The sequence below is a fragment of the Epinephelus fuscoguttatus genome, linkage group LG5 (assembly GCF_011397635.1).
Source record: "Epinephelus fuscoguttatus linkage group LG5, E.fuscoguttatus.final_Chr_v1".
NCBI lineage: Eukaryota > Metazoa > Chordata > Actinopteri > Perciformes > Serranidae > Epinephelus > Epinephelus fuscoguttatus.
In genome coordinates this window covers 23,367,069-23,380,711 of record NC_064756.1, presented here as the reverse complement: position 1 = coordinate 23,380,711, position 13,643 = coordinate 23,367,069, and the positions used below count along the sequence as shown (strand labels likewise).

At 40.4% G+C, this 13,643-nt stretch overlaps 1 protein-coding gene across 2 annotated transcripts; it reads right to left on the bottom strand.

Moving 5' to 3' along the window:
• Positions 1–2,000: 2,000 nt before the first annotated feature.
• Positions 2,001–4,973, bottom strand: gemin7 (gem (nuclear organelle) associated protein 7). Of its 2 annotated transcripts, none has more exons than XM_049577495.1 (2): positions 4,885–4,973; positions 2,001–3,245 (listed from the first exon to the last, which is right to left on the bottom strand). In XM_049577495.1, exon 2 carries the CDS (start codon positions 3,232–3,234, stop codon positions 2,848–2,850), a length of 387 nt encoding a protein of 128 aa, XP_049433452.1. In that variant the 5' UTR covers positions 3,235–3,245; positions 4,885–4,973; the 3' UTR covers positions 2,001–2,847. The 2 variants fall into 2 exon arrangements, with proteins under 2 accessions (XP_049433452.1, XP_049433453.1); XM_049577496.1 differs by having other exon boundaries at positions 4,889–4,973.
• Between the last annotated feature and the right edge of the window lie 8,670 nt (positions 4,974–13,643).

Below are 13,643 nucleotides of genomic sequence, written 5' to 3'. Positions count from 1 at the left end.
GTTGTTTCCACATCACGACTTAAAGCTCATGCACACATCAAAGCTGGAAGAACGACATCACAACTCAGGAAATGGGACCATCCGAGGAGCATGTGAATGCAGCATCACTATATGGTAAATGGTAAATGGACTGCCTTTCTAGTGTTCTTGACCACTCAAAGTGCTTTTACACTACTGGGTCACATTCACCCATTCACACACTGGTGGCCGAGGCTACCATACATGGTGCCACCAGTAACCATTCACACATTCTCACACACCGATGGAGCAGCCATCAGGGGCAGTTTGGTCTTCAGTATCTTGCCCAAGGATGATTTGGCATGCGGACTGGAGGAATCGGAGATCGAGCCCCTGATCTTCTGATTGGTGGACGACCTGCCACAGCCGCCCCGTCCTCAGTGTGTTGTTTTTAAAGCTTTATGGTGGCACCAAAGACAATTTCCCAATTAAAACACACGTGGTACTAATGACTTACAAGTTTGTGTATGTTCAGCCGGTCAAGAAGTATTCAGATCCAGATGCTTTACTTCAGTAAAAGTAGTAATATGACAGTATTTAAGTCCTTAATTAATCTGCATGGAATAAATTGTGTTGCTGGTTTGAAGTGGAATTAATTCTAACTATTTAACTTTTCTTCTTAACTATTCAGTCATGTGTTTTAATTGTAGTCTGCAAAGTACTGACAGTACAATAAAAAGTACAAATTCACCTCACAAATGGAGTGCAGCAAAGCATAGACTTATGGAAATGTACATGTTTATGTACAGTATGTGTTCCTGCTGATGTTATGGACACTCATCACAGAGGTGAGAGTGAGAACTGAGGGAGCACGCCTGTGTATATGAAATTAACATTGGTTGTCCTTGAGGGCTTCCTGATTGAATCACACAGGCTGGATGACGTCATGCGAGGTTTAAGTCATATTTCGGATTAGGGAGGGCAAGAGAGGGAGAGGGAGAGAGGCAGGATGAGTCACTGCCTCATTGATGACTGTCTCCACTGAGTGGTCAGATAATTCAGGTACAAAAAGAGACACAGGCACAGCACGACCGCCTAATGGCACTCAAATAAAATGACTTATTGGGAACTCGCAAAATACACCTTTTAGTAAGATTAAATAGTATTGATGCCCCCTCCTCCCCCTCCCCGTGAGGCTGGTACTAAACAATGATGAATCCCACTCTTCTGTATTATATTTATGACAAAGGATTTAAATAAGTGACTAATGAATATCTGTGCTGCCGTCGGCCGTGGGCTCAGTGTCGCCTGTGTTAGGTTCCTGAAACAGTCAGGAGGAATAAGCTGATGTGCACCTGGTCCGTCTAAGACCTCGGTATATTTGAGAGGCTATTACTTTTATTCAGGTTAATATCCCACTCTATAAATGTTTTGGATCTGCCACTAAAAACAACAAAATTAATTTATAGTTCCTTATGGTGTTTTCTGGTGTTTGCAGGGTTAGATTTGACTGAAGTTCTGTCATAATGGATGGATTACTGAATGCATCTATCTGGGCATAGGTCCAGGGGCCCTATGGGTCTCTTAATATTAAAACAAACTGCTGTTACTGTGAATAGGGCTGCATTTAATTAGCATTTTCATTAGCGATGAATATTTTCTCAATTACCCAAGGTAGTGTTGTCATTTTTTTGTAAAACCAGTCAAAAACATAAAGGTGCAATATGCTACAATGTTAGACAAAGAAGGGCAGCAAATTCTTACAAATGCAAACCTGCAAATTTTGCCTGGGTCTGCCTGCTGCAGTTTTAACTGTGAAACTGACTGGGTTTGATGAAATACAGATACTACATCCCTCATACTGTCATAAAAGACACAAACTTCACTACTCTATTAGCGTTATACACAACTATCTGGAAGCAGTGCAACGGAGGAAAACCAGAAAACTCAATTTGCTTCGGATATTAAATCCTTTAGTTTTTAAAATGGTTATGAAACTCAATATCAGTGTTGGCCCTTGGCTTTCACACATCAGTGACAACTTTTTCTTAAGCAATATCAATCTTTATCAGGCATGAATCTTTACAGGTGTCTTGATCATTTTTCCAAACAGAATACAAAATGGGCATTCAAATACAAAAGTGGTTGACGCAAAAGAAATGTTCAAAGTGCAAAGTTTCATTTACCTAAAGAATTACATGACAAAAGACAAAGCCTGTCTACTCGAGCAGCAGTACAGTAATAACCTTCTGCATCTCACAAAAGAGAACAGCAGTGCTGACGATCTACACAAGTCTCAAGGTGTAGAGCAGAAACAACAGATACACTAATAAATTGTGACAAAATATTGGTTTGACTGTTTGATCTCCTGGTCTTTAAGGCTGCATTTCCATTAAGTTGTGCAACTTTCGGAACTTAGACTGTAACAGCTTAAAATTAAACAGTGAATGCCTCTACCTGTCAGCCTTCATATTGATAACAAACAGTTGCTTCACAGATGTTATTGTGGGTAAATATATTCTGAGAAGTAGTCATCAGCAAGCATCATCATGTTATCAAAGCTTTGGTCTGCTTTGCCAAATATCTGATAATAACCAATAGTAGTGCAGACTGTCACATCTGTCTTGAAACACAAGTAAACAACGCCCTCTTGTGCTGGAAAGGTGGGACTGCCTGTCAGTGTTGGATTTTTGAAAGCAGTCACACAGAGCAGTATGTCTGGCTGAACAATACAGACTGAAAACAAACAAAGTACAAAATATAACCAATTTTATAAACTATCTCACAATGTGACAATAGAGCTCACTTGCAACAACAAATGAGACTCCCAAGTGCCTCTTATCCCAAACAGCATATTCTGTTTAAACAGGAAACAAAAGCGTCAAGTGTTCATGTATCAAAAGTGAGTGAAATCACATCCTGACACCTGATCAGTGCCTCCTTTTGCACCCCGAGGGGAGTGTGCAGGTCTGACACCTGAAAGTTCAGCACATCAATGTCGGACGCTCCAAAAGTGGCCTCCACCTTCACCCTCTCATACATGTTAAACTGAACCTTCTTGTTGGTCATGGAGAGGAGACATCGGAGGAAAGTCTCTCGGAGCACAGATCGTGCATGCTGCTCCTTCTGCAGCTGCTCATTGTCTGCCTCAGATGCAGCAGAAGTGGGAATGGAGGTACGACACAGGGCGATGAAACGGGAGGATTTGGGGTCAAATCCACGGCTGTTGGGGTCGGGTCCTTTTGGCAGGCGGAGCACAGGCACCGGCGTTGCCATGTTGAGTCTTCCTGCCGATATCAATTGAAGGAAAACAAAAATTAACACAAGCTAGGCAATATGCCTACAGTATAAACAACATACCTTTTTATAGGCATTAATTTGGCACATATTCCCACAGATAACTGAAAAGTTTAATTCATTCAAAGTTCATTCATTCCTTCTTTAATTTTCTGTAATTGCTTATCCAGTTAGGGGTCGCGGGAGGGGCTGGAGCCTCTCCCAGCTGACGCTGGGTGAAAGGCAGGGTACACCCTGGACAGGTCACCACACTGTCAGGGTTGACACATAGAGACAGACACCCATTCACACTTATGGGCAATTTAGAGTCACCCACTAACCTGCACGTATTTGGACTGTGGGAGGAAGCTGAGCTACCATGAGGAAAAAACATGTTGACACAGGGAGGTTGTGCAAAGTTCACACAGAACCCCACCCTGGGGTTTGAAACAGAAAGTTTAAAGTCCCTATTTAAACACCCTAGTTTGAACTCCCGGGTGGGGGAGCTGGAAGATAAACTGTTTTCTGTGAGTCTATTTATCACGACTAATGATGACTATGATTCCTCAGAATTTATCACAATCTCAAGAGAAAAAGCTGCCTGCACACTGAACAGCTGATTGAGCTGGTCTGAATGGTTCACTTACAGCATATAATAACATATGTTTAGCTGATCTTCATAGTAATCTCATTAGGCGTTTCATATTGCTTGCTTTAGAGCTGCATAGTATTATTTTGTATTTTTCTTCTGTGTTGTCTCTCTGTAACTTTACATTGCAGCCTGTCATGGCCAGGACACTCTTGTAAAAGAGATTTATTTATTTATTTTACTTCACTGTTGTCAGGGCTCAAGCAAAAATGCATATTAGTTTCTCCAATTTCTCTGTTTTATATCATTACACAGATAATATTATAGCTGTTTTTTAGACAACACAAACACCGTGAAGATGTCACCTTGTGTTTTGGGAGCTTGTGATGGACACTCTTCACTAATTTTGGACATTTTCTTGGTCACTTAATGATTAGTTCAAACAACAGTTGACAGTTTAATCTATAATTAAATCGATCAGTCGATAAATCCCTATAAAACAGGCCTGTTTGCGAACACTGCTGATACAAACGCGTTGAACAGCATCAGTAAACGCTCATATACAATGTTTTAGCTTTCATGGACTTTTTAATTTAGTAACTTGCTCGCTTTAATTTACAGAGTCTAGATTGTGGTTGCGTTTTGTACCTTTAATGCGAGCTCAACGAAGGCTTTAAGTTACAACAAACTTTCCGTGGCTACATGTTGTAATGAAATGCAGTTTGTTCAGGCTAGCTTAGCTTTAGCTGCTGTGAGGTGGGAACAGCTAACCTGCGATAAGTTTGAATCTTAAGTTGACTGATATAAAACGTGTCCACCAACAAAGCAGCGGGTGAGGTCGTCCTACAAAGCAAAGACATGTTTATTTATAGAGGTCGTATCACTTTATTTAAAGTGAGCACTAAAAGTTAGCAACTTGGTGGGACCGTGTGGCTAACGATGAGATGACGGACAAAAGCGGCTCTAATCTGAACACACGTTCCTCCTCGCAGCCGTGGCTTAAACAGTGAAAGTTGAATTAATGTTTGAATAAGCACAGCAGTGTTTATTTCCACACTTACTCACTGTTTCCTCCTGTTAGCAGCTACAGTGACTGCCAGGTGCAATGTTGTCGTTTAGTCTTCTTCTTCTTCTTCTTCTTCTAGTTTTATGGCAGTTGGCAAACAACGTATGGACGCATTACCGCCACCTACCGAAATGGAGTGTGGGTCTGGATAAATTAAGATTCACACACACACACACACACACACACACACACACACACACACACACACACACACACACACACACAAAACTGAATTCTTCTGATCATACGGAAGCGTATTGCATTCATTTGACAAATAAAAAAAGCCCCGTTTTTTCTGAGTAATTTTTTCTGTTTTTCGGAGTAATTTATTTATTTTTCTGTTTTTTTTTTGTGTAATTTTTTCCGTTTTCCTGAGTAATATTTTCTGTTTTTCTGAGTAATTTTCCCCTGTTTTTCGTGGTAATTTTTTTTCTTTTTTTCATGGTATTTTTTTTTCCTGAATGAGGAGACAAGATACATCAAAATCTCGCAAGAAGCTCCCACCTGGCACCTGCAAGTGACTCCTGCATCCATGGTGACTCCTGCTCATGGATGTATTTTGCATCCGTGCTCCTGCTTCTAGACAATTTCAACTGTGGGATCAATAAGGGTAGGGCACATAATTAGTTACACACAGGGTATGATAATCTAGCTATATTTTCGACTGCATCCTTCTAGTGTAGGCCTATCGCTCAATGTAACAGATTAGGTTAGTAACAGGTTGTAACAACGTTAGCTGACAAACGTGTATGGGCATGACTTCACTTGTCAGGTAACGTTGTTACAACCTGTTACTACCTGTTACTAACCTAACCTGGTACCTGTTACAAAATTTCAAAAGTACAGTACAGGCCAAAAGTTTGGACACACCTTCTCATTCAATGCGTTTTCTTTATTTTCATGACTATTTACATTGTAGATTCTCACTGAAGGCATCAAAACTATGAATGAACACATGTGGAGTTATTTACTTAACAAAAAAAGGTGAAATAACTGAAAACATGTTTTATATTCTAGTTTCTTCAAAATCGCCACCCTTTGCTCTGATTACTGCTTTGCACACTCTTGGCATTCTCTCCATGAGCTTCAAGAGGTAGTCACCTGAAATGGTTTTCCAACAGTCTTGAAGGAGTTCCCAGAGGTGTTTAGCACTTGTTGGCCCCTTTGCCTTCACTCTGCGGTCCAGCTCACCCCAAACCATCTCGATTGGGTTCAGGTCCGGTGACTGTGGAGGCCAGGTCATCTGCCGCAGCACTCCATCACTCTCCTTCTTGGTCAAATAGCCCTTACACAGCCTGGAGGTGTGTTTGGGGTCACTGTCCTGTTGAAAAATAAATGATCGTCCAACTAAACGCAAACCGGATGGGATGGCATGTCGCTGCAGGATGCTGTGGTAGCCATGCTGGTTCAGTGTGCCTTCAATTTTGAATAAATCCCCAACAGTGTCACCAGCAAAACACCCCCACACCATCACACCCCCTCCTCCATGCTTCACAGTGGGAACCAGGCATGTGGAATCCATCCGTTCACCTTTTCTGCGTCTCACAAAGACACGGCGGTTGGAACCAAAGATCTCAAATTTGGACTCATCAGACCAAAGCACAGATTTCCACTGGTCTAATGTCCATTCCTTGTGTTTCTTGGCCCAAACAAATCTCTTCTGCTTGTTGCCTCTCCTTAGCAGTGGTTTCCTAGCAGCTATTTGACCATGAAGGCCTGATTCGCGCAGTCTCCTCTTAACAGTTGTTCTAGAGATGGTCTGCTGCTAGAACTCTGTGTGGCATTCATCTGGTCTCTGATCTGAGCTGCTGTTAACTTGCGATTTCTGAGGCTGGTGACTCGGATGAACTTATCCTCAGAAGCAGAGTTGACTCTTGGTCGGTCCTCATGTGTGCCAGTTTCGTTGTAGCGCTTGATGGTTTTTGCGACTCCACTTGGGGACACATTTAAAGTTTTTGCAATTTTCCGGACTGACTGACCTTCATTTCTTAAAGTAATGATGGCCACTCGTTTTTCTTTAGTTAGCTGATTGGTTCTTGCCATAATATGAATTTTAATTTTAACAGTTGTCCAATAGGGCTGTCGGCTGTGTATTAACCTGACTTCTGCACAACACAACTGATGGTCCCAACCCCATTGATAAAGCAAGAAATTAACAATAAACAGTAAAATTTTAGAGAATAATTCCAGGGGGGGGGACAAGGGAAAAAAAAGTTGTAGCCTGTTTTTTATACAACATCTTTTACCACAATTTGACGCTTTAATCTTTTCTCTATCTCTCCAACCGGCAGGCATAGGACCTTTCTTAGCACTGGCTGAGTCCACCTGCACATGTCCAGATTTAAAACAAAATGATTGAAATCAAATTAACATGTACACATCGACAACAGTCAGGTGTGCCGTGCTGTCCAAGGTGCTGAGTGTGTCTGGAGCAGAGCAGGTCTCTGTCTCCCCATGCGCAGTAGTGTGAATATTTATGCGATTAAGTAAACGGAGAAAACATGTCTCTCATTGTTTAATAGCAGCAAAACAATAAGGCTTCATTCATCAAAGACCGAAACTCGATCTCTCTCCTTCTCTCCCTCTTTTTCATCTGGCTCAGGTGTGTGGAATGGATCCGTCGTCTCTGCCTGGCTGCAGCAGCAAACTGTTTTGTACGGTGGCCGGGAGGTGCAAACCAACTTTACAAAATGTGAAACACTTTTACAAAGCTTGAGACAAATTTACATTTTGGAAAACATTTTTACATATCATAAAACAAAATTACATTACCATAACACATTTACAAGTCCCGAAACAAACTTACATTTCAGAAAACAAATTAACAAGACGCGAAACACTTTTACAAGCGCCAAGACAAATTAACAAGAGGTGAAACAAATTTACAAATACAATCTATCGGAAAGGGAACGTCCCAAATCCGGGGTTGACCTGGAAGTGATAACGGGAGCGGGTCAATTTGAGTTGTTGATGTCAATGTACGGAGATGGACAGTGACCGAGTCATGTTTTGCCCGTTTTGTGGACAACATATGAGCCGATTAACGCGGTTTTGTTTTTCGTGTGGTCGGTCTCTACAATGCTTAAGGGGCATGGACCAGACCGGCGGACCAGATATGTTACAGCAGTGCATACAGTATTTTAATGAGGGCCACTCGTACGCTGTAATCGTGGACATGATGTCATGTTTACACGGTGTACACATCAGCTTGAGGTCACTGAAAAGTAAACTGAATGAAGCCGGGTTATATCGCAGAAAGGATTACTCCTCTACAAATGCGATAATTATGGCCATCCGATTGGAACTTCGTGGACCTGGACAGCTGTTTGGCTACCGCATGATGTGGCAGGTACTCAAACAAAAGTACAATCTGTGAGTGAAGAGGGATCATGTAATGAATTTGCTTCGGGACCTTAATCCTTGAGGGTGCGAGAGGAGAGCACGCAGAAGGTTTATAAGAAGAACCTACCACTCCATGGGACCGAACTATATGTGGCACGTGGATGGTTATGATAAACTCAAGCCATTCGGTTTGGCCCTTTCAGGGTGCATCGATGGATTTTCACGTAAAGTACTGTGGCTTGCATGTGGACCAACAAATAATGACCCATCAGTGATCGCTCACTATTTCCTGTCATGTGTGCGACACCTCGGTGTCATCCCCATGAGACTGAGGACTGATTGTGGCACAGAGAACGGGACCATGGCTGCAATTCAGTGCACCCTACGCCACCACCACAATGACTACTACTCTGGAGCATCCAGCCACATGTATGGCTCATCCACGAACAACCAGAGGATTGAGTCCTGGTGGTCCATATTCAGAAAGGGAAGGTAAGGGCCTTCATAAAGTCATTTAATTATATATAACCTTTGATTTCATTCTTCAAACATGCGTATATGCTTAGAAATTATAATTTATTATTATTATTATTATTATTATTATTATTAATAAAATTATTATATCAATTTCTATAGGTGTCAGTTCTGGATGGAGCTATTTGCAGACCTTAGAGATGCCGGATACTTCAACGGGAGTCACGAGCATCAGTGTCTGTTGAGATACTGCTTTGGTGATGTTATTCAGAAGGACTTGGATGAGTGTGTGAGACTGTGGAACAGTCACAGGATTCGCCCCTCCAGAACGGCATCATGTCCAGGAGGAGTGCCCAATGAACTCTACTACTTACCTCACAGGTAATACATTGGTAGCAGATAAATATTTGTATTTATTTTACTTTTGTCTTTAATTTAAATAAATGCAATTATGTCTTCTGTTTAACATAGGTTTGGCTCCAGAGACTGTGGATTTAAAATTGAACAGGCTGAACTGGATGCCTTTCCTGAGGCTCACCTGTTAAGAGCTCCATGTGGGGACCCAAACATGCAGGAGTACTTGGACTTTGCCATGGAGCACAATCAATTACAGAAGCCAGAGTGCTGGCAGTCTGCAACTGAACTGTATCTGAAACTAAAAGAAATTGCTCAGCTATGAATTGAAATTGATCAAAAAGGGAGGTTTATTGTAATGGTAGAACATAGTGTCTGAATCTGTCACCCACAGCTTCATTATTTTAAATTGGGAAATAAATGAATAAAAAATAAAGTAATGTAATGAGTAATGTTTATTTATTACATTACATTTTTGTATTATAGAAAACAGAATCTCTTGAAATACTTGTTTGCCTTCTTTTATCTAAAACAGCGATTCATCTATCTGTGGCAATGGTTCCAAGCCAGATGGGGGGAGTGATGTCAGCCCAGTTGCAAACATCAAAACATCCTCCACAGACACAGCAGCCTGACCTTCTGCAAGGAAAAAAATGTTTAGATACACCATGGTAATGTGGTTTTCCAACTAGTTACAAAAAAACCTTACAAACCTTCACAATCAAGGAGATAGTCTGCCCAGTAGGCCAAGGCTTGACTTTCTTTTAGTCTCCTGTTACTCCCTGAAGGACTGAGGTCAGGTTTGAAGAGTCTCTCAAGTTCAAAGCCAGTGAGTTGCTTTTCAGAGTGGCACAGGACAGGGGCCAGCAAAGTAGGGTGTTGCTGTAGTGCAGTCAAAAACTGAAGGGCTGAAAGACCATCTTTAAATCTACAAAGTGAACACAAACACTGTTTCACTGCTGTGTAGTGCCAACTGCATTTAAATTATCTAAAGAAATCTATTAAATATTCTCTTCCCTACAATTACAATCCGCCTAAACAAATGTACGTTTGGGGAAAATGGTTGTGTGTTGAACCAGCCAGGGAATGGACAGACATACATCACAAAGGCTATTGGTTTTAACACACTAAGGCACAAATTTTGTCACAGTGACTAATTGATAACAGATGTACATGCCATGAGGCATTTCAAACAAAAGATTATTACATAAATACATATAAAAAGAAGAAAATCACACCATTATAAATATGTTACCTGTCAATTACAGATGAGTTGCGGTCTATAATATACCATCGCAGGTAGTCTGCCACGATTTCTTTCTTTTCTTCCACAGCAGACACATGTCTCAGACAACCTGCTGTCTGTAACATTGTGCTGTGTCTCATGATGCATTCCTGTAGAGCATCCAATGAAGCAGCATTCTCAATCTGAAAGATATATATATATAAAAAAAAAGGGGTGGGGGCATAAACACTCCAGTAAATAACTGTATGTACTGTATATCCTTGCCTATTTTTTATTCAGTGACATACATAGCATGGTGTAACCCTAGCCTATGAAAAACTAATAAATGAAGCCAATTCTGTGTATACAATATTGGAAGTAAACATTATCTTAAAACACTGCAGGATGTAAAACTCTGTCCTACCACACTGTAGCCTTATGCTATTCTCACCTCTTGCAAAGCTTTCCCTATTTCTTCATCAGTTATTAAATTAACTGTTGATTTGAACGAAGGCTGGCCGACAAGATAATGTACAAGATCTTCTGACAGGAAATGGGGTCCTGGACCTCCATGTACAACTGACACTGCAATCATCTTTCCTGCCAGGTAGTATTCATCCTCCCTAACAGCTGTGAATGAATTCATATTGCAAAATTAAAACATACAATACATTATATACTTTAAGATATTGCAGAAAAAGCATATGCCATGGTAAATATATGTTTAATGATCATTAACCAACCATTAGTATTGTACACATCTAACCCTATGCATACCATTTGCATTGTAGACCAAGAACCGATGTCCTTCTGGTCCATCAAAAATGGGCCGGTCTTTCAGGTGTTTCATTAGCAGAGTTAAAAACTCTCGTCTTGGACCACCTGTGTCAATTCCCTCCTCAGGAACTCCAGCATCATCAGTAAATCTGTCACAGGTTTCAGAATATGTTGTACGCTTGAAACCTCTGACTGCTCCATCCCAAACATTAGCTCTTGAGATATTGAACCTGCTGACTCTTTTGTGATCAATAGGAAGTGACAAGTTTGCAACAATGTCAGGTAGTGTAATGTTCATCTCCTCTCTGTAATGACAAAAGTGATCTAATTAATAGATATTCCAGACAGTGCACAATTTGCCACTTTTACAAAAATTATTTAAATGCCAGAAATATTGCACAATGAAAACACTAGAATGCCATAGTCAAAAGCTAATTTTACACTGCCGTGTGTTGGAAATTCTCCACATTGACTGCAACCAGCTCCTCCTCCTCCTCTTCCTCCACACCTGGTGCATACAGGTCTGTGTATTTACTGTTGGGAACAATTTCCATGTCAAAACATCTTACTAACAAATTTCTTCCCCATGAGTTAAATTAAAATTATGTGAGTCACTGATTTTTTTTTTCTTACCTGTAGCAAGAAGTCTTGTCTGGATTTGTTTCAGGTGGATCCATATCATCAGTATCAGATATTACTATCTGAAAAACAAATTAAAATGTCAAAACAACAATATTGAAAGTAAGAAACATCAGGCTGCTGTAGTCTGCCTTATTACCTGTCCAGGCTGAATTGTTGCTGAATGTCCCAGTGCATCTCTGAAACATGATAAAAATTATAAAATTATTAAATTAATTAGTACTGTCCTTCAGGCCTACAATAGTCATCTAAGAATGTAGACATTACGAATACAGCCAAGATTCCTATTGGTTGATTACCACTAGAAAAGACCTCTCATTAAATCTGTTATTTATTTATTTGTTCCTGACAAATGCTAGATGCCAAAATGTACCTACCTTTCTTCTTTAGGTTTGTGTTTGGGAGTACTCTGGTTTTGTGGTTCAAAAACCTGAGAGGAAATGCATAAATTGTAATAACCTTTCACCATTGATATATACTGTATGTGGTAAGGGAACAATTATGGAAGCTATTAAAAATTTTGTCAGTATTGTCATAGATAAATCAATAAATACATTCATACATAAATAAGTATTAAAAAAATAAATAAATAATTGATGTACCACAGTGTCAGCTCGATTGAATTCAGCTGTGCTCCTTGATGCAATGACAATTTCAGAATCAGAGTCTGAGGTATCATCCACTGCTGTAAAAAAAAAAATTCAACAGATTATGTAGATACTGTACATGTATCCTACAGTAAAGTATCTAAAATATGTAAAAAATATTGAATCATGAGATCCACTAACCTCCTTTAAAGTGTGTTTCTAGGCAAATGAAAAAGGTAATCCTGGAATATGGCTTTCCTAGTTCCTTTTTATACTCTGCCAATTTGAATGGCTTTTCTGACCCAGGCACATGGACCACCTCTGAGCAGTCTGGATACAAAAGGACGTACGGTCCTTCTTGCATGTCCTTGTTAAATTGTCTCATTTTCTGGACAGCTTGTTTCAGTACATCAGATGCTGCTACCTCTGGGTCCACAAATAACGGGAGTGTTTTCCCTCTTAAAGGTTTTAAAGTAGTTTCATCAGTTCCATCTGGCACCATCAATCCAATGTTTATCTAGCAAAATAACACAGATAAAATTAATTTCATGTATTATGCACAGGTAAAATAAAAGATTATACATACATATACATACATCAGTGTTTCCCATAAATTATGTAGAATGTGGTGTCCTTCCATGGTCTAATTTGTACTACCAGTTTCACAGTGAGTCAAATATGTCTATACACTCAGATGTCTGCGTCAATATGTATATATATATATATATATATATACATAGTGTTTCACATTTTGTAAAGTTGGTTTGCACCTCCCGGCCACCGTAGTTTTGTTTGTTTATTTCATTTTTTTTTTTTTTACCGGTAGTGAGATAAACATTTCCTGCAATTAAACTGGTGAACTGGTTTATAAACAGTGCGCTGTGAGATCTGCTACTGCGCACCTCAAAACCGTGCGTAATAATCGCGCGTAATGGCCGCTCCTCGTCAGTTAAACTGCACGTCTGTCATGTTTGTCTCACTGACAGGTGGAGAGCCTACAGATATTAACTACGAGCCGCTCCATCACTGACTGCTCTTGTCCTGTCCTCTCCCTCTTCTTTCTCTCCTGTCCTCTCTGACTATCACTAAACTCTGGCTTTTGAACAATGCAAGAGAAATGTTGCAGACAGTTTATATTATCAGCCTGGACCTGGGGCTTGTTGTAACAGTAAATGGGATGTGTTGTAACATGTGTAAGTTAAACTGTATCTGCGAGTGTACATCTTACCCCGCGCGATGTGGGCAGCCGGGTCCAGCCACATGCTGCAACTGCTGCCAAGTACTAACGGCTGCGAGCCCCGCCTGTTGGAAAGAGTGTGGGATATACCACTACTAGGAATGGGAGGGGGGGACTAA